At 36.1% G+C, this 19,378-nt stretch overlaps 1 protein-coding gene across 1 annotated transcript; it reads left to right on the forward strand.

Annotated features, from left to right (window-relative positions):
- The first annotated feature begins 58 nt into the window (after positions 1 to 58).
- On the forward strand, positions 59 to 18,144 carry UBA2 (ubiquitin-like modifier activating enzyme 2). The gene is made up of 17 exons (XM_009320315.1): positions 59 to 205; positions 3,404 to 3,487; positions 3,746 to 3,816; positions 4,967 to 5,031; positions 5,512 to 5,612; positions 5,775 to 5,896; positions 6,580 to 6,647; positions 9,010 to 9,131; positions 10,002 to 10,101; positions 11,255 to 11,415; positions 12,326 to 12,419; positions 12,518 to 12,630; positions 13,107 to 13,262; positions 13,828 to 13,924; positions 14,554 to 14,659; positions 15,473 to 15,609; positions 17,060 to 18,144. Exons 1-17 carry the CDS (start codon positions 59 to 61, stop codon positions 17,239 to 17,241), a joined length of 1,926 nt encoding a protein of 641 aa, XP_009318590.1. The 3' UTR covers positions 17,242 to 18,144.
- Positions 18,145 to 19,378: the final 1,234 nt, after the last annotated feature.

A 19,378-nucleotide genomic window follows, 5' to 3' on the forward strand; every position in this document is an offset into this window, starting at 1 on the left:
CGCCGGGCCCAGCCGTCGCTCGGCGGAGGGGCGGCTGCGCCTCTCTGGGAGCCCGTAGATGAAATCCCCTGGGAAACAGCGGCGTGCCATGTTCGCTGCCCGGCGATTGCTCGTTAAAGTCTTAGTTTTGCCTAATGCCGCCTTTGCTAATACTGTGGATAATGGTCCAGTCATGGATTGCAGCGGAAAACAAAATACGTGGGAGGTAAACTGTATTTTTAGATACCGAGTTGTAAAACTGTCAGTCTTAGAAGTCCGGTCACGATAGCTTCCCGCGGGCTGTTGCTTTCACTTTTGCTTCCTGATACTAATCTCTGAACGTGTATAGGGAGGGCAGACTCGAGAGGGTGGTAATGAAAACGGGATAGAAAGAAATTTATTAGCGAAACTCTGATTACCTAGTTTCCAGACCTTTATTGATTTCTTATTGTAGCTGTGAAAAGTATATGGTTTTAAGAAATCATGGAAGTACAGATCCAGCTAGAGCACAGGTCTGTTTCCTTGAATATGTTTTTACTTGCGTGTGCCTGGCCAGGAGTCACATCTGAGAGTTTTGTATAACAACTTGTAAGAAGTTTGTTTTTACAGCCAGACGTGTTGAGCAGAGCATATTAGAAACAGCTTTTATCTCAAGACTACACCAGCTTGTAGAAGAGTACAGCTACTTGTTTGCCTTGTTATTCATACAACTCAGGCCTTTCTACTGAAATACTTTTTAAAACTTGTAGGATATGCTTAAGTGTAATTCCAGATTGTCCCTTTGATTTGAGTCTGCCACTGAGAGCCTGTCCAATTTTAACATTGTACTGGTGAAGCAAACATATGCAGAAGAGTGGAAGTCTGCATTTTCTGCACTGGTTTTTTCCCTCGTTTTTTTTTTTTCCCCTACCTTACTATGTCGTTTGTGTACTCCTGCAGTCTGTTATAATAGAAAGAGTTTAATATCTCCTGATTTTCCAGTTAGTCATTAGGCATAAATCTCACTGGGGTATGCTTATTGTTTCATCTATTATAGTTGGATTTTTTTGTATTGTCTTTCAAGGCTGACTTGGTTGGACTCCATTAACTTAAGTACGTGTTGGATCAGGGCCATCTTAATTTAAAAATATCATTGGCAGTGTTTTATGCAAGACAGTAACATTTTGATAACATACAGAGTGGGTGGGCAAAAGACAAAGTGAGAGCAAAAAGAGAATTGTTACGCAAAGAGGAAATTTGCTATTAGAATAAATTGCTTTTGTCAATGTTTGTGATATTGTTGAGGGTTTTCCTTGGTTATTAAATCCTAACAAACTTGAACACCTGAAAATGCTTTTTAAGTTGTGAATTACTTTTTTTAAAACAAAATATTAATACTAAAAAAACCCTAACAGTTTTGAATACCAGACTACTCACAAATACGTGATTTCATTAAGTATACTTCATTGAAAGGCAGTGCCATTGTCCTCATGAATGAAGAACAAAATCAAATTACTCAAAATCCAAGTCTGAATTAAGAACGTGAATACATATTCTTAGGAAGTTCTGAGGCCTTTCCTTCTAACTTACAAAAATGGGAGCAGTGTAAAAGTTATTTTAATAAGAGAACTGTTAAATTCTGATTATTCTTAGCTAGATTAAAGCTTCTGTTGAGGTCTAATGGTCTCAAGTATTCTCTTTGGAAAAAAACTTCCTTTGCTTCTTTTGGTCCTGGTAGTACTGTTTTCAGTTGTAGCTTATGTCACTTGTTATCATCTCCAGTTAAAATACGGAAAGCTTTCTGGGTAGTAGAAGTTTTAACAGAATTATACACTTAATAATTTTCACTTGAGGTTCTTGGGCTTTTTGGCTTTGGACTAAGCAAGCTTTCTGAGTGTGTCTTATGAGGAGGGAAAGGAGGTAGAAATGTGCTTTCATGCAGATGCCATTTTCCTGAAAAGATACAAGACCATGGGTGGTTACTAGGATACTATGGGTAATAAAGATTAACAGTCTCCGCTTTATAATACGTTTCTAAAACACTGTATATTTTCTGTTTGCTCTATATCCACGGATGCTTTATTTAGTGTTTAAATAAAACTCTTTAGCTATTACAGTTCTTAGTATATTAAAACTTAATCCTTAAATTAAAAATATTCCCTTCAGAAAACAGGAAGTTTAATCTTGGAGCTTGGATCTCATGTGCAAAGGATCTTCAATGAGAAGTGCATGGCATACTTTTTTTGTTACTCAAGTTTGGTTAATAAAATTAAAAGCATATGAGAACACCCTCAGTAGGTCATGTTTAAACTTCACGCTGCACAGTCAGTCTGATAGTACTCTCCATATAGCTGAAAGCATTACTATGTTGAGTGTATCAGCATTATCTATGGGAATTTGGGAGAAATATCTCTGAGGCTCAGAAAAATTGTCTTACTTCCCTCCTAGTTAAAAATGTTAGAGAAAGGAGAGGACTTCTAAAAAGAGTGCTGATCAGAGAAACTTTAATTAAAGGAAAAGTAGTGACAACAAAGGGAGGAATAAATCTTCTTAAAGTGCTAAATAAATCTTCTTAATTCTTGTGTTGGGGGGTAAAGACATTTGAAATTATGATGTTCATGTGCATATATTAATAAATAGAAACATGGCTGTTAGGGGAATTACAGTCATTGCATCCTTTGAGGTTGTACATCGTGGGTGTTCTGTGGTATATGTTTTTAAACATCTTGATTGCATGATTGAGGTTTTTTTTTTTTTGTAAGTAGGCTTCATAATTTTTTAATACGCACTTAAGCAGTTAGTCCTGGTGACAAACAGTAAAAGCTTTTGCCCTACAGTGTATGAACTAGATGACAATGCAGCCCTCAGTTTACTGATTCAGTTGCTCAAAGCCATGTTCAAATATAATTGAACTAATTAGTTTGCTGAGTAGCCTTTCTTGGAACTTGGGGAAGCATGGTACAGAGCCAGTGTTCAGGGTGATTAGTCCCATGTAGAGTCTGACTGAAATCTATCTAGACCGATTTCTGCAGTATCTCATCTGAGTTTGTACGCTGTGCTCCTGATGAATTCTCACTAAAATCTTTATCCCACGGTAAATAGGACAATCAGTTATTGACTTTATACTAATTACTGTGCGTACGTATCTAAAAATTCATGTGTGTTTTTAGTAGGGACTCTTTCTTCAGAAAGTTCGTTGTCATGTAGCCCTTAATTTTTGACATGTGGTTCCATTGTTAGTAATTATTTAAAATGTATGGATTCCTGAAGATGATTAGGTGATCACTTGTGCCTCTACAGTTGCTGTAGTGCAGATGTAACACCTGTATGCAGGTCTGAAAAGGGGTCTGTAAAGTTTATGCATTTTGGTCAATCGCAAACTCTGTTAATTATTTTGTTCCTTTTATTTCTGTAAAAGTGAAATGGCTCTCTTGTGTGTTTGTAGATTGATTTGGATACTATTGATGTCAGCAATCTCAACAGGCAGTTTTTGTTTCAAAAGAAACATGTTGGAAGATCAAAATCACAGGTGAGGAAAAAGTCAAAGCTCAAGTCTTAGCATTATTTTGTGGACAGTGTTAGAAACATGTCACAATTTTGTTTCTGCTGTGAAGAGGTAAGTGTTGGTTGGTTGATCATGGCTATCCACAACATTTCATTATAAAAGTATTTAAATCTCTTAAGGTAGTCAACTTACTCGATACTCAACTGGTATCGAGTCTATCTTTAGAAGGAAGGAAGAAATAATAAGTGGTTTTTTTTGTTTTTGTTTTTTTTTTATTTCTAGGTTGCCAAGGAAAGCGTGTTACAGTTTTATCCAGAAGCTAATATTATAGCTTACCATGATAGCATCATGAAGTATGTTTGTTTTTAAGCTCTAATTACATGTTTTGATTTGCAAGTACTGTGTTATTTAAATGCTACAGTAGTGTGCTTTAAGATATTTTACAAAGCTACCGCAGTAAGAAGAAATAGCTGTAAATATGAGACTTACCACACACCTGATGGGAGTGTGGATTTTGCATGAGTTTTCTTAAGCTCTGGTAGTAAGCTGTAGTCATTTGCTTGTGTCTATTTTTCATTTTATTAGCAACATTGACTATGTAAGTTTCTACACTGTAAGGATGCCCTGTTGTCTTGAGCAATAATTAGATTAAAATAAATGTGAATGTTGAGTCCATGATTAAAAAAAATGAAGTCCTTTGTGTGTGTGTAGGCAACTGACTATCATTTATATATGCCCAAAGCTGTTAAAATCTAGTCTTTATGATCCATAACCAATGAGTACAAGATTATGTAGATTTTCATTAGGTGTTTCCCATGTTTTAATTTATATTTGTCCAGTTTCTTAAAAATTGATGCTCTGTAATATTAAGGTTTGAACTCTGATGTTGCTATTAGCTGCTGAAACACTGACTCGTTGCATCCATTATGCATTACATAAACTGTAAAACCGTCAATCCTGTTTCCTCTGTACTCTCTCTTCTTTGCCACCTTCTTCTTTAAATCAGAAAAATGCAATGTAAAGATACTAAAGTGGCAAGATTTTAAAATCCCATGTCTTGGCTCCTAAGGGTATGGAGGCATGATCAAAACCAACTGAGCTATCACAGCATAATGAATTATCAGCAGTCTGATGAGCTATGGTAATTGCAGTGTGCATGTTTTAGCCTCAGCTGATGGTTTTTAAGGTCAGTTACCACAGCTCAGCCAATTTACTCATTAGGTCAAAGCAGTATAATCACTTTTTTGTTGTCTGCTTGTTTCATTGGTCAAATTAGTACTAATTGCAATAGCTTCCTTCCAGCAGCATAAAATTCATGCTTTCACACAGCTTTAAAATGGACAGAAGACAAATGGGGCAGGTAAAGGCTAGCAGTAAATTTATAATATGTGTAATTTATCACACGAACATCAGTCCGCCCTTTGCATGTGTATAGTTTCTGTTGTGGCATAATAACCAACAACTTTGATATGCCATTTTGAGTATTGTTTTTCTTTTCTGTAGCCCTGACTATAACGTAGAATTCTTCCGCCAGTTTACGTTGGTTATGAATGCTCTGGATAACAGAGGTGAAGTTTTCACTATGATTTTATATTGAAGATGAAAATACTGTTGCTTGTTCATAGAAACAGAACTTTAATGTGTTCTACTCTTAGTACTTCTGCAATGTCACTTAAATAACAAGTATCCACTTAACCCATCTGTAGTTTGACTAATGCTTGTGTGCTTCACTAGAAACTTGAAAGGGTAGTTAGTGCTTTTACAGGTGTTTTGAAAGTAAACATTAACTGCTGTGTTGCTGCTTTATGGGAACTGATGAGTATTGTGTGTACCTATGTAACTTTATTCAGTTGAGTTTGCTGTATTTAATAGTGTCAATATATTTTGTGTTAATTGGAAAATTTACTTTGTGAAAAAGGCGTGGTGCTCTATAATGAAATAAGGCAGATTAAGGATAAATGTTTGCGTAGGAGGCTAGTTTGAATTTGGAGAAGTAAGACTTTTTTTCTAATTCTTCAAATTTTTCTTTAAAAACTCTTGATTTCCAGCTGCCCGTAACCATGTGAACAGGATGTGTCTGGCTGCTGATGTTCCTCTTATAGAGAGTGGAACTGCAGGCTACCTTGGACAAGTAACAGTTATTAAAAAGGTTAGGTTGTGTATTACTTTTGTCGCTTTAAGGTTAAATCATTGGCTATTTTAGACAACTTGGAGTTGGGTGTTTTGTGATACAGTTACAGTTCATCTAGTAATAGCATATACTATCAGTAGTCTTCACAGTGTGACAAGTAAATATTTCGCTTTTCACCAGGGAGTGACAGAATGTTATGAATGTCATCCTAAACCAACTCAGAAGACTTTTCCAGGCTGCACAATCCGAAATACGCCATCGGAACCTATCCATTGCATTGTGTGGGCTAAGTATTTGTTCAAGTAAGTGATTTTTTAAAAAAGAAAATAGGTACTGTGGTTCACTCTTCTGGTTTCTAAGCCTACAGACAGAGAAATAAAGTGGACACGCACTTTTGGTTTTTTTTTTTTGTTGTTTTGGGGGTTTTTTTTACATGAATGTGGATTACAGTGAAAACCTCCAGTTCTTTGCATTTTGGGGTGTTTTTTTTGGGGGTGGGTTTCTTTTTTCTTTAATGTAAAGATGGAAGGTTGGTTAGTACTTAGGCCTTGGACTAATATCCCAGAAAACACGGCAGAGTAGCTTGGCACAGCAGTGTAAGTTGAGCTTACTTTATTCTTCACCTTTGTGTGAAGTTAACACATTTTTCAGTTTAATGCATGTGTTAACAGATGTAAATTTTGCTGGCATCTTGGACGGTTATAAGCAATGGATTCAGTACTGCGATATACATAAAAGGCTAGGTGAACTATTGAGTGAGTTATACAGAACTGTTTTGCTAAATTCATTTTTGTATTGGACATTTTGTGTTGTCAGCGTTAAGTCCATGTGTGATGAATCCCAACAATTTAAAAAGCAATGTATGAAGTGGCACCCTGATAGCAAGAATTCTAAAGTGGATATGTATCCATTAGCAAATATTTCAATCTTTAACCAGATATGATGAAATTCTGGTGTTGTGTTGTTGTTCTTAATTATTATATAGCCAGTTGTTTGGAGAAGAAGATGCTGATCAAGAAGTCTCTCCTGACAGAGCTGATCCCGAAGCTGCCTGTGAGTGTGATATAAGCTGGTAGCTTACCATGTTACTGAAATGTTCTGTTTCTGAGATTATGACTTGTTTCTGTACATTTCTTAAGGTTAGAGAGTTCAGCTCCGTTTTCTTTTAAGAGGATTCCATTTACTGTACCCCTGGACAAACAAGGGTTTGGGGTGTGTTAACAGTAGTTTCCCTTAAAGACTTTCATGTACACTGTACATAATTTAGTTCCCTTGTACTGCTGCTTATTAGATATTTGAAACAATTTCAGTGTTTTTTAGTTAGCTTGATGCATAGTGCATACCAAAGGTTTTTGTGTGGGGAATGTGTGCAAAAAATACTCTTCAAAATGACAACAGTGTAATAGTTTCACCTGTCAGAACTGTGGCCCTTGTGGGCAGCCTAAAACATTATTAAAATGATTACTTCAGCTGTTGTGAAAACTTTTTAATACAGTGTAAGATGGGTCACTGGTATTCAGTAGTTGTTCTCAGATACTGTGGGTAGAACAGCTGTGAGGAACACAATCGATAACATTCGCTAATCATAAAGTTCCAGCTAACACATCAGGTGTAAGATACATGATTTAGACGAATAGGCTTGTATCTGTTTGGAGACTCCTGTTCCCTCTGCAGCAAACAGTCTTTCCCATGTGCACAGAAACTTGAAGTGAAAAGTGAGCTTGAAGTGCAAATTATATCTAACTGATCTTCACAGGGTGGCCTTTTTTTCCCTATATATTTGGATTTAATGAAGCGCTTCCTTCCCTGCAGCTGGGAGGCTTGTCTTTTGAACTGAGGACTGAGAACTGAGTGGTATTTGTAATCACTCTGCATTTTCCACTCCTAGCTGAGGGATTGCAAGGATATACAGGGATTGTGTTTGAACTCTTCTAGCCTGAAACACTTCGATGTTAATCTACACAGGAAATATACCCATTTTGAGTGATGTTTTTGTAGCTATTCAGTATTTTTCTGTAAGGACAGTAACCATAGTTACTGTGAAGGTGAATAAGCATCATTGTTGCTTCTTTTGGATCCTTTGATAGATGAATGGACTTGGGAGAGGGAGTTTAGAGGATCCTCCGACTCTTCAGATTCTCTGAACATCAGATAGTGATCACTCGACAGGTTGTTCCTACAGGAAGCGCAGAATGAAATAGCTGAGTCTTAAAAAGAGTGGCATATAAACTCACTTAAAACAACGGCTGCTGGAATATTTGGAAGGTAGCAGACACAATGCCACTTATTTAAACAAAGATACCAGGGCAATTATAGGAAGGCCTGAGCTGTAGCCTCATGTCTGTAGTGAGCAAACTGTCTGTAGCGATAATGCTGTTTAGAATCAGTGGACATACGTGGTGTGTCAGGGAAGAGTCAATGCAACCTTTGTAAAGGGAAGTTGTGCCTTGCATGGCTCCGCAGGTCCTTTGAAGGAATTGGCAAACCTGTGGACAAGCATATCTGGTTTACGCTGTTTAGAATCTGCAGGGGGCACTCAAAAACTTGTTGTGAGGAATCTGAAGGAGCTAAGCAGCCACGGGGAGAAGAAAGGATGAAAATCCTGAAGTGGATAAACTACTTAAATGATAAATGGTGATTAGAGGAGTGTCTCACATTGGGGATGGGACCAGTGCTGTTGAGCATACATGATTAAGCAAAGTCACTCAGAATAATAAAGATGAGGACTAACGGCAAAAAGTAGGAGAAACCTTCATAATACAGAATGACTGGGCAATGAGACATTGGGTAGATTTGGTGCAGATAAATATGAAATGATGCAAATGATGCATTGGTGAAAGGGGGGGAAACATTCACAAATTTTCATACAAAGTGATGGTCTCTGAGTTGATTTTTCTCATTCAGTCAAGATGTTAATAGATAGTTTTATGAAAACATCAACCTGCTGCTTATTAGGAATCAGGATAGCAATTGCTGAATGTGACTGGGAAAGAAACACAAAATGAATAGCATCTGTATGCATGGAACTTTTTTGTATAGGAATAACCAGAGGTAGGAAGCTGATTTTTTTGTGTGTGTTGAAGTTCTAACCAAGCTAAGACTCTTCAGTCAGGAGGAGAGACTACTAAAAGGGGATGGTTAGAGATTTACGAAATCGCAACATTATGTGGAGAAAATTAATAGGAAACAATTGTTCACTGTTTCTGCCAATAAAGGAATTAGGTGACATCAAGTTAGATTAGTGAGTTGCAGAAGCAAACAGGAGTAGTCGCACTGTGTCTAACTGAGCTTTTGTTGGGCACAGTAAAGCCATTTTATGGTCCCTGCATAATTTTGGTTATTGACTCTAGGGGAAATACTTGGATGTGATTTTCCTTTTTTTGAATTAAAATAGTGGTTAACACTTTATTAACAGGGGAGCCAGCAGAAGCAGAAGCCAGAGCACGAGCGTCCAATGAAGATGGTGAGATTAAACGTGTTTCAACTAAGGAGTGGGCTAAATCAACTGGATACGATCCAGTTAAACTTTTTACTAAGGTATCTTCTTTACCCCCAATAAATGTCTTTATTTGAAGTGTATGAGGTGCTTTAAAGTTAAGTCAAAACCCAGTTTGGACACTTAATGCTAGCCATCAATTATGCAATTATGTTATGACTTCCACCAGTTTTGCTGTAGTGTTGGTCTTTTACAACACCTGCTTGTTTTACAGCATTCCATCTGCATCTGTACAGATGGCTTCAGCAGCTTGTCCATACTGTACAGAAAAAACTTCATTTGAATTACTTGTAATATGAAAAGGTAAACTTGAATTCTGCAGGAGTTTCACTGGGCGTAATCAGAACCAATCTGAGGACCTAAAAGCTATCAGTCATCTTCTGCGTATAATCAGGCTCTGGCATAAGAAAATACAGACTGGTTTAGGAGTTTTCCTTCTAAATAGTTGCTGGAAGTGGATACATAAAGGAAATAAGTATAGAATGTAATGTTGATACATAGTAATAACTTCACTTTGGAAATTCATTGGCACGTAGGTAAGATTATCTCAGGGGAGTATACAAAGAGCTGTAGTAATGGCTTCAGTAGGCACGTGAACCCACTGTTTGGACTATTGTTTCTTGATTTTTACTTCCCCCAAAATTAATCAGAGCTGCGTCTGCTTTGTGCGATAAGTGTTAGAGAATGGGGAATAAGAAGTTTTTCTAATCTGTTTTTTTTTCCTGTGGAGTTTGATTTTTATTTATGTGGTTGAAAATATTTTCAAGGAGAAAGTCAAAACCTCATAAATCTAATGCTGATTTTTCAATTTCACAGCAGATGTAAAAATAAAGTATGTCTTTTTTTTCCCCTTTCATTTTAATGGTTTTTGTTTGTGGGTTTGTTGTTTTTTTTTTTTTCATGTTTCCTAGCTTTTCAAAGATGACATTAGATACCTGCTGACAATGGATAAGCTGTGGAGGAAAAGAAAGCCTCCAGTGCCACTGGACTGGGCTGAGGTACAAAATCAAGGTAATTGTCCCTCCTCCCACTGTATATTTGTAAGTCATACCTGCTGTTTGTTAATGCATCTCTGTGATAAGTACGTTTTCTCACTGTCACAGTTGAGTACTGATAATGAACATATGTCGTGGTTTAACCTCAGCCAGCAACTGAGCCCCACACAGCCTCTCGCTCACTCCCCCCGCAGTGGGATGGGGGAGAGACTCGGAAGGGTAAAAGTGAGAAAACTCGTGGGTTGAGATAAAGACAGTTTAATAGGGAAAGCAAAAGCCGCGCACGCAAGCAAAGCAAAACAAGGAATTCATTCACTCCTTCCCATGGGCAGGCAGGTGTTCAGCCATCTCCAGGAAAGCAGGGCTCCCTCATGCATAACGGTTACTTGGGAAGACAAACGCCATCACTCCAAACGTCCCCCCCTTCCTTCTTCTTCCCCCAGCTTTATATGCTGAGCATGACATCACATGGTATGGAATGTCGCTCTGGCCAGTTAGGGTCAGCTGTCCTGGCTGTGTCCCCTCCCAACTTCTTGTGCACCCCCAGCCTTCTCAGTCGGTAGAGCATGGGAAGCCGAAAAGTCCTTGACTAGTGTAAGCGCTAGCTAGCAACAACTAAAACATTGGTGTGTTATCAACATTGTTCTCATCCTAAATCCAAAACACAGCACTGTGCCAGCTACTAGGAAGGAAATTAACTCTATCCCTGCCAAAACCAGGACAACATATTAATTCTTTGCAATTCCTGAAGCTTTTAAATTTTTCTCTATATACAAAATGTTTTTTCTAAAACTGTTTTGCAATTGTTATTTTAGATACTCAGTATTGGCTGTAGAAAATTCACATTTCACAAAATTACATGTCAGCTTATTCTAGGAGACCTTACCATAAGCACCAATACGTTTGTCTCTGGAAGCTGAGTTTTGCTGAAAATTTACATTTGCTGTAATTTGTGCATGTCTAGGTGATTGATGTAAGTATAGCTATAGTTGCAGTTTTAAATGCAGATTTGTTGTAAAATGTTGGGGCTACTGTAGTTTAAGGATGATGTTCTTCAATTTAGAAAATCTTTAATTTTGCTGAAACTTGAAAATTCTTAGCTCTTTGAGAGAACTTCTGTGGAATTTATAAGTATTCCTGATCTTAATTTTTTTTTTCTTTTCCCAAAGAGAAAAACATATCTGACCAACAAAATGAATCCTCCACAGTCTTGAAGGATCAGCAGGTTCTCGATGTCAAGAGCTATGCACACTTATTTTCAAAGAGTGTTGAAACCCTGAGACTTCACCTGGCTGAGAAGGGTGATGGAGCAGAGCTTATATGGGATAAGGTTAGTTTGCCAAATACATAAAACCCAGTTAAAATCTACATACGTGGTACAAATATTAATTGGACTCATTCAGTTTCATTCCAAAACAGTGCTATTCAGAACAAAAATGTCTGGCACCTCATTGAAAGCACTTCCCATATGTAAACAAATATATACTTTAAACACTCTATATTTTGTAACTCGCTGAGCGTAAGGATTAACTATTGTGATGTAAATTAACTTAATTCACCAACTTTAAAGAGCACATTCAGCAGTATCTGTCAAATTTTGATTTTTGAAAATATTTTAAAAATCCAACTTCATTTTTTCCTTTTTAGCTTTCTCTAAAACATGCTTTTATATAGTGGTTTGTAGTTAGAGTTCTACTGAGTTGTACATAGTAATTAGCTCTGATGATAGGTATGTGATATATTACAAGTTTTGCTGAAGAAAAACAAGAAAAGAATTTTCTCTTTTAGCACCAGAGACAGTGTAATCTTCCTGCAGTCAGCTGTCATTTGGCATAAGAAAAAAAAGTAGTTTTTAAATATAGGGGGGACAAAATAGTAAAATAGTATTACAACAGGTAGTAAAAATACTTCTTTCTGAAACACCAATTTTTGAAACTGAGCATAAAACATTGTAAGATTGAGGATTTAGACATTATTTTGAACATAGAAGGCATTTTATTAATACTAACACACTAATTCACTACTAAAATACTAAGTACAATTTCTAAACGTGTATTTAAAGTATTACTGCTGTCTAAACATACCATCTGAAAGAGGAGGTATATTGACTTTGAAATGGAATATTGTACAGATTTTTTTTTTTAACTTTCTGGTTTTAAGGTTTTAGGAACCATATGTTGCAAACTTCTTCCAATGATTAATCTGATTTTTAAATACTTTTTGTATTAACTTCTCATCAGGATGACCCTTCTGCAATGGATTTTGTGACTTCTGCTGCAAACCTCAGGATGCATGTTTTCAGTATGAATATGAAGAGCAGATTTGATATCAAGTGTAAGGATAAAATATAACATTGTTTTATTTAAATAATAATCTAAACTTCTCATTTTCATTTACTGCTAAAAATCTGCATATTCTTGCTTATTTTGCAGCAATGGCAGGAAATATTATCCCAGCTATAGCTACTACTAATGCAGTGATAGCTGGTCTGATAGTGCTGGAGGGTTTGAAGATTTTATCAGGAAAAATAGATCAGTGTAGAACGGTAAGTGGAAATAAGATACTTTTACTTTCCTGTTATTTATTATGTGTTTAAAAGTAACATTTAACCTGCTTTGACTATTGTTTAGTTTTACTGTCTCTCACTTGTTGTTGCTTCAGTAGATTCTATTGTGCTGGGAACTTTCAGCCACAATGAAAAGAGAAGTGGAAGTCTCAAGGATTATTAAATATCTCTGATTTAATGAAAATTGGCTGCTGGATGGGAGAGAGAACCAGACTGATGTCACTTGAAACATGGTTGTTTCATGTTACACATCTATTTAGTAGTAGCTGGTCAGTCAGCACAGGTGTCATTGCGGACTGGCCATAATACGCACTTTCTCCTGTTCAACAGGCATGTCAAAGAGGATTAGGGGACAGGACAACCTGTGAGACTAAGAGAATAAATCTCTAGGAAAACAGGTTTTATGAGCGCTGTTACTTACAGAATAACTTGTTTTATTTTTGTCTGTCCTCAAGATTTTTCTGAACAAGCAGCCAAATCCCAGAAAGAAGCTATTGGTTCCTTGTGCTTTGGATCCACCAAATCCTAACTGTTACGTATGTGCAAGTAAGCCAGAAGTGACTGTGAAACTTAATGTACACAAAGTTACTGTGTTAACACTCCAGGATAAGGTAAATCTTGAGTATTAGCTACAGCTTTCATTTTGATTCTAATCCTGTACATTATTAAAGTTAGATTTTTGTTCAGTATATTTTGACTGAACATCGGCTGTTTATATTTGCTCTACATTTTGCATTTCTCTCAGCTACAATAAGAGCTAGATTAGCCAGTATACTTCTTGCTCGTGTGCTTGTATGTCTTGTGAAAGAATGTTTGTATTTTGTAACTTTTTGGTGGTTTTAAAGCCTATTTATACCTAACAGCAAAAAACTAAATTTGTATTTCAGTTGAATAGTTCAGTAACCACATTACAGTTGCATAGTCACAACTGATTTGTAATTTTGTCATTTTATGAAGTATTCTAAAAAAATTTTTTTTAGGGTATCTGAACCTGTAGGTTTCAGACAGCGAAAATACAATTATTTTGTGCATGGAAGTGGAAAAAAAAAATTACAGGCTTTCGGGAGATGCCTGAATATGAGCCAGGATAAGAAAATCAACATAATTCAAGGTTCTTTCTTTTATAAGTGTTTTTTAAGTCAGATATTGAATAAATAATCTTATTCATCTTTTCAGATAGTGAAAGAAAAATTTGCTATGGTAGCACCAGATGTACAAATAGATGATGGAAAAGGAACTATTCTTATCTCTTCAGAAGAAGGAGAAACAGAAGGTACGCATACTGAAGCTTTTTAGATAAGAGTACATAAAAACTAGGAAGAAGCCAGGATACACGGAATGGGAGTATAGCAAATGTTTTAGTGTATCCTGTAGACTAATATTGAAGAGAATTGGATTTGCAAGTATTTAAGTGGCTTGAGAATAGCTAGTGGTATTGTCTACAAGCCTGCGTGTCCAGTTTAGCTTTCCTATATAAAGTACTCTTCACCTGGAGTGTCAGGATTCCTTTCAAGAATCGGTATTCAGCTATAAAAGCGCGCCAGTTATTTTCCTCTGTTTGCAAGTCCCGTTCATTGTCTTGTCCTTAGATTGTGGTCTTTTTATGATGCTTGTAGGCACTACTGTAATACAGATATTATCTCCAAAATGTTCCTAAATGTAATATGTGAATAAATGTGAAGTGCTCGAACATGATGCGTGAGGGGTAAATAAGTCAAACATAAGTAGTTTTAACTCCTGATAGGCTTAAATGTCAGCTTTTACTTTAAATATAGCTAATAAATGTTAATCTTAAGTTTCTACGTAAAACTTCTGGAGTACTCATTTCATCATATTTATTCAGGTGTAAAGGATCTTTATATAAATAGCTGTAATCACTGCAGTTTTTCACTATTTTTCTAGCAAATAACCACAGGAAATTATCAGACTTTGGAATTCGAAATGGCACTCGACTACAAGCAGATGACTTCCTCCAGGACTATACACTGTTAATCAATGTGCTTCATAGGTAAGGATTCTGAAATAATTATATTTGTGTATATATGTAGAACAGTTCCACAGGGAATTTCCAACTCAGAATTTTAAATTCATGAATAAAGCTCAGATTAAGCTGCAGAAAGAAAACACAGAAGTAAAAGAGGAGTTGTTATTTTTTTATGAATGTATAGAGTTTAGCGTTTAGGTGTTTTTTGTTTGTGTTTGTTTGTTTTGTTGTTTCGGGTTTTTTACAACAGTAATTGGAAAGTTTATTTGAATAATTTGTCATTACACAACATAAGAATGCAGTGCAGAACCAAATTTTTTGGGGGAGGGGGCAGCCAACAAGTGAGAAACTGCTCTTTAAAAAACCAAACAAAGTAAAATTAAAAAAGGCAAACCCCCCCCCAGCCTGCTGGGGTAGTAGATCCTCTGCTTGACTACCTGTGTTCAGACACAGCCATGCAAATAGCAGTCACTTTGAAATAATTGGTGTGTGTATGTAACCCTGGATAAGTAATACCCATATTCTACACAGTAAATTAACACACTGCACTTTCAGTGAGAATAGGAATGTGACATTGAGGAAGAAGGGTAAGCTCAGGTAATGATTTTTCTCATTCTTAAGCATTTTAAGTCATGGCACTGGGTGGAACAGTGTTTATGAATAGAGGAAAGCATAAATTATAAAGGAGGACTGAGCAGATTTTCCTCTTTAACATGGTTTTCTCATTTTGTCATAGTTGCAGGGTGCTCTAATACGTGAATGACACATTTTGTTTGTGAAATAGACAGGTTTTTTATTTTCACCTGGTTGTTTAAAAGCATATGGATTTTTCTGCAGTGAAGACTTAGAAAAAGATGTAGAATTTGAAGTTGTTGGTGATACCCCTGAAAAAGTTGGCCCTAAACCATCAGAACCAACATCCAAGAACATTACCAATGGTAGCGATGATGGAGCGCAACCCTCAACATCAACAGGTAAATAACAGTAGTCAATATTAAATGTAACAAAATAGTCTTTCAGTAGTGCAGTCCAATTAAAATAGTTGTCTTGAGTTTTATGACTTAAATGCCTTTTATTTCATGTTGGCAAAGTTAAGTTGCCTCTGTGTATAAATAGAATATTAAATAGAAAAATGCTCACTTACAGTTGTTACAAAACGCACATTTAAGATTGTTACAAAGGTTTACAGTAAATACACCTTGAAATTATATTACTTAATTCGTGAAGGCTTGGTGGGGTGTCAGCTGAAGTGCATCATTTGCACAGTGATTTAAATAAAGTTAGACCCATTCTACGTGATGGTCACACTATTGCTTGACAAAAAAAGAATCAAACAAATTTGTCACTTTCTCCCTACAGATTAAAAATTACTTTGTGGATGTCTTTGATCATGTTTTATTTTGTTAATTTAAGATGTCTTTATTTCTACTTAAAAAATTATTTTTCACCTGTCAAGCAAACCGTGGCAAAAAAAAACAGTATTTGCTATCCAGGAAGAAGTACTATCACCTTCCTAATGTAGGGTGTTTCTTTGAACATACTCAAAATAGTTTAACTCGAATATGGGATGCTTAAGCACTGAAGGCTAATGTACTGGATACGTCGTACTGTTTTATAGGGATAGCGTATGAGTCTGAATGCTTGTTGTGACATGCAAGTTAGATATCTGTAGTTCTGCCTTACACTTTAGGATGATGTTCATTTGCCTGTCAGATGGGCCTATTTAAGATATGTGCACAAGTATGTAGTCGCTTCCACTTGCCTCTTGTTTCGGGGTGATTAAATAAGGGTATTGCTACAATTGATTTCAAATTATAAAAAAAAAACTAGCATAAAATTAGTTTTTACAGTGAATTTGTACTTCAAAACAAACAAAATCTACTAGATGTGTTTGAAACTTCATGTTTGGTTCTATTTTCCCTTCTTTATTCTATCTATTGTTATCCTTTAGCTCTTTAAGTCTGCTCACACTTGCACTCCTCCCTGTCTTTGCATGTTCTCTCTCAGGGAGCGTGGCTTCTAGTGGGAGTGCTGTTGAATGCACTAGTGAAAGGAGAGGCTGGACTACAGCTCAGTGTGTGTAAAAGTTCTTTTCTCAAGGACTGCTGCAGATAGCATGCAATTCTTCTAGTTTGTACTTGCCAAAAAAAGCATGATAACTAATGCATTTCCTGTATTTTTGGGTTATTGCAATGTTTTCCATACCTCTAGTGAAGAGGGAATAACCATGTGAAAAGCCTATCTTACACTGATTTCAAGGAAATTCAAAATACTCTTGCAGTTGAATGACAAAGAGTATGGATAAAGAATGCTCCAAGATGTATTTGTTGTATTAGAGACACTCTTATTTTTATGTATGAAACTTGGTTTGAGAGTAGACTATCTTTACAGTATCCATTTGAATTAAAAACATGTATTTTGCAGCTCCAGATCAGGATGATCTATTGATTGTTGATTCTGAAGATGAAGGTACTTCGAGCAATGTTGACGATGATATGGAAAACAAAAGCCGCAAGAGAAAACTAGAAGATAAAGAGTGTGTCAGTACAAAGAGAGTGCGTACTGAGCAGACAGAAGAGCAAGATGAAATTATAGCATTAGACTGAACGTGAAAATGCCCCTTGATAGAATGATTCAGATAATGTAATACAGTAACAGCTTATTATGTTGGGATGTGAAAAATGTCCAGAACTAGACTAATTTTAAGGCCTTTGTTCCAAGTGAATACCAAACCACTGGCTTAAATAACTTGTGTCTGTTTTTCTTGATGATAAAGCTCTCATCTCAATAGTCTTTCAGAAGTTTTTTCATATTAATTCCTTAGATTAAATGTAGTAAAAACATAGTTTATAAATACTTACAGATAAGTATTTGCTTAAACAGACATGAAAAAAGCATGTTATTTTTGTGTAAATACCTTTTAGGTATAATTCAATAGGACAAAAAAAACTACTTTCGTCTAGTAAAGGGTCATCTTCTGATGCCCAGATTTTAAGTAACTACTTTTTTTTTTTTGCTTGAAGAAAAATATTTTTAGCCTAGTCCTAAACATTTTTCACACCCTGAAAAAGTAAAGAAGAAAATTCAATAAAGCAGATTAGTGCCATGTTTTAACAGTGTTCTTAAACTTCAGCTGGCACTATGTACATTACTGTAAAACTGTTAATTTACCCAAGTTTTTCAGCTCGTACTGCCTGGTATGTCAGTGTAAGAAGCAAATTTTTGTGTATTGTTACAGTTTCAGGTTATTTATATTTGATGTTTTGTAAACTCAGATACTACTACTATACTGTACATCTGATGGACCAAATAAATGACATCTGAAATACTTGCTATATTTGCTTGCACAGTCCAAGTTTATGCTGACTTATGGGATTTTACAATGTATAGCCTTCAAAAATTACTGTATTATTTTCATTTTTCTAAACATAACCTAGTAGTACAAAACTTAAGCTTCACTTGTTTGAGGTGAAAGGGGAATTTTTTTTAATAAAACTTTTGTGAATGTTTTTTTTCTTGGACAATCAGTTATTGGCCTCTTCAGTTGGAGCATTCGCACCACCACGCACATGCTTTCACCACCTCAGAAAGAAGAAAGCACTGGTCTTTTATACGTTACATTTTGTGCATAGGACAAAAGCGCAATGTTTAGAATCAGTATCTTAAAGCCTACTGCATTCATTTAACTGTTTTGGTAGCTCTCAAAACTATTGATGTTTATTCTTAGAACACATTAAATCGGCCACTTCTGTCACTGTACTGAAATTACTTTCCAACTTCGTGTTAGTGAACCAAAACTGCTTCTATTCATCGATCAGTATGCAGAGTTAGCCTTACAGAGCAGAGAAATTGAGCAGACAAGGTTTGTTCTGTGTTACAGTTTGCAAACTGACTGAATTTTAAACAAGATGTTAACTGTATAGAAGAAGAATGTAAAAAAACCAAAACCAGCACCTTTTTAGGTTTTGGTTCCTGCATCTGGTTCTGTCTAGTACAAAGGTCAGCTCTTCATCGGTGTTGCCAGTGCAGTGCAAAAGTACGATTCTACAGTGCAATTAACGTTTTATCTATTCTTTTAGGTAGTAATCATCATGTGCAATGGCTTGGTTGGAGGCATAATACTCCACTGTAAAATTAAATCCTTTTGAGTTAGTTGCTTCTTGGCCAGCATGAGTGAAGACTGAGAGGTAAAGATGTAAATGAGAGGCGTTACAGAAAGGATTTATAGGGTTTTTTTTATAGTTCTTGCCATAAACAGCTGAAGCACTAGAATTTAATGTCTGATTACATCTTCCAAAAATTAAGGCTGACATTTTCTTTCTAAGCTTTACTAAAAATAAAATTATTGGTTTATTAAATAAGTTGTCAGATAGCCTGTTGTCTGTGTAATAAGATGTGCTTCTCATTGAGACATGACAAAGCATTATCTGAGCCGATGGCATGTGTAATAGATAGTGTGATCCTGTCTCACTCACTACCTGAGAAATTTCCCTGCTTGCACTGGCTGGTATTCAGGAATTTAGCTTTCTAACTTTTGATTATTTTAACAGTAGAAGCTATAATTCTAGTAACTTTATTGCATTAGTTTTACTGAAGCTGAGAGTGTTCATGACTTAGAATGTGCATTATACAAGCTGAATCGAAATAACATGCAACAACAGATTTGGGGGTGAAAAAGAGAAGGGGGGGCTGTGCAGTCTCACTGGCTTCTACTCCTCAAGTTATTAGTGTTAACAGCGTAAG

The sequence above is a fragment of the Pygoscelis adeliae genome, unplaced genomic scaffold, assembly GCF_000699105.1.
Source record: "Pygoscelis adeliae isolate BGI_AS28 unplaced genomic scaffold, ASM69910v1 Scaffold62, whole genome shotgun sequence".
NCBI classification, from domain to species: Eukaryota; Metazoa; Chordata; class Aves; order Sphenisciformes; family Spheniscidae; genus Pygoscelis; species Pygoscelis adeliae.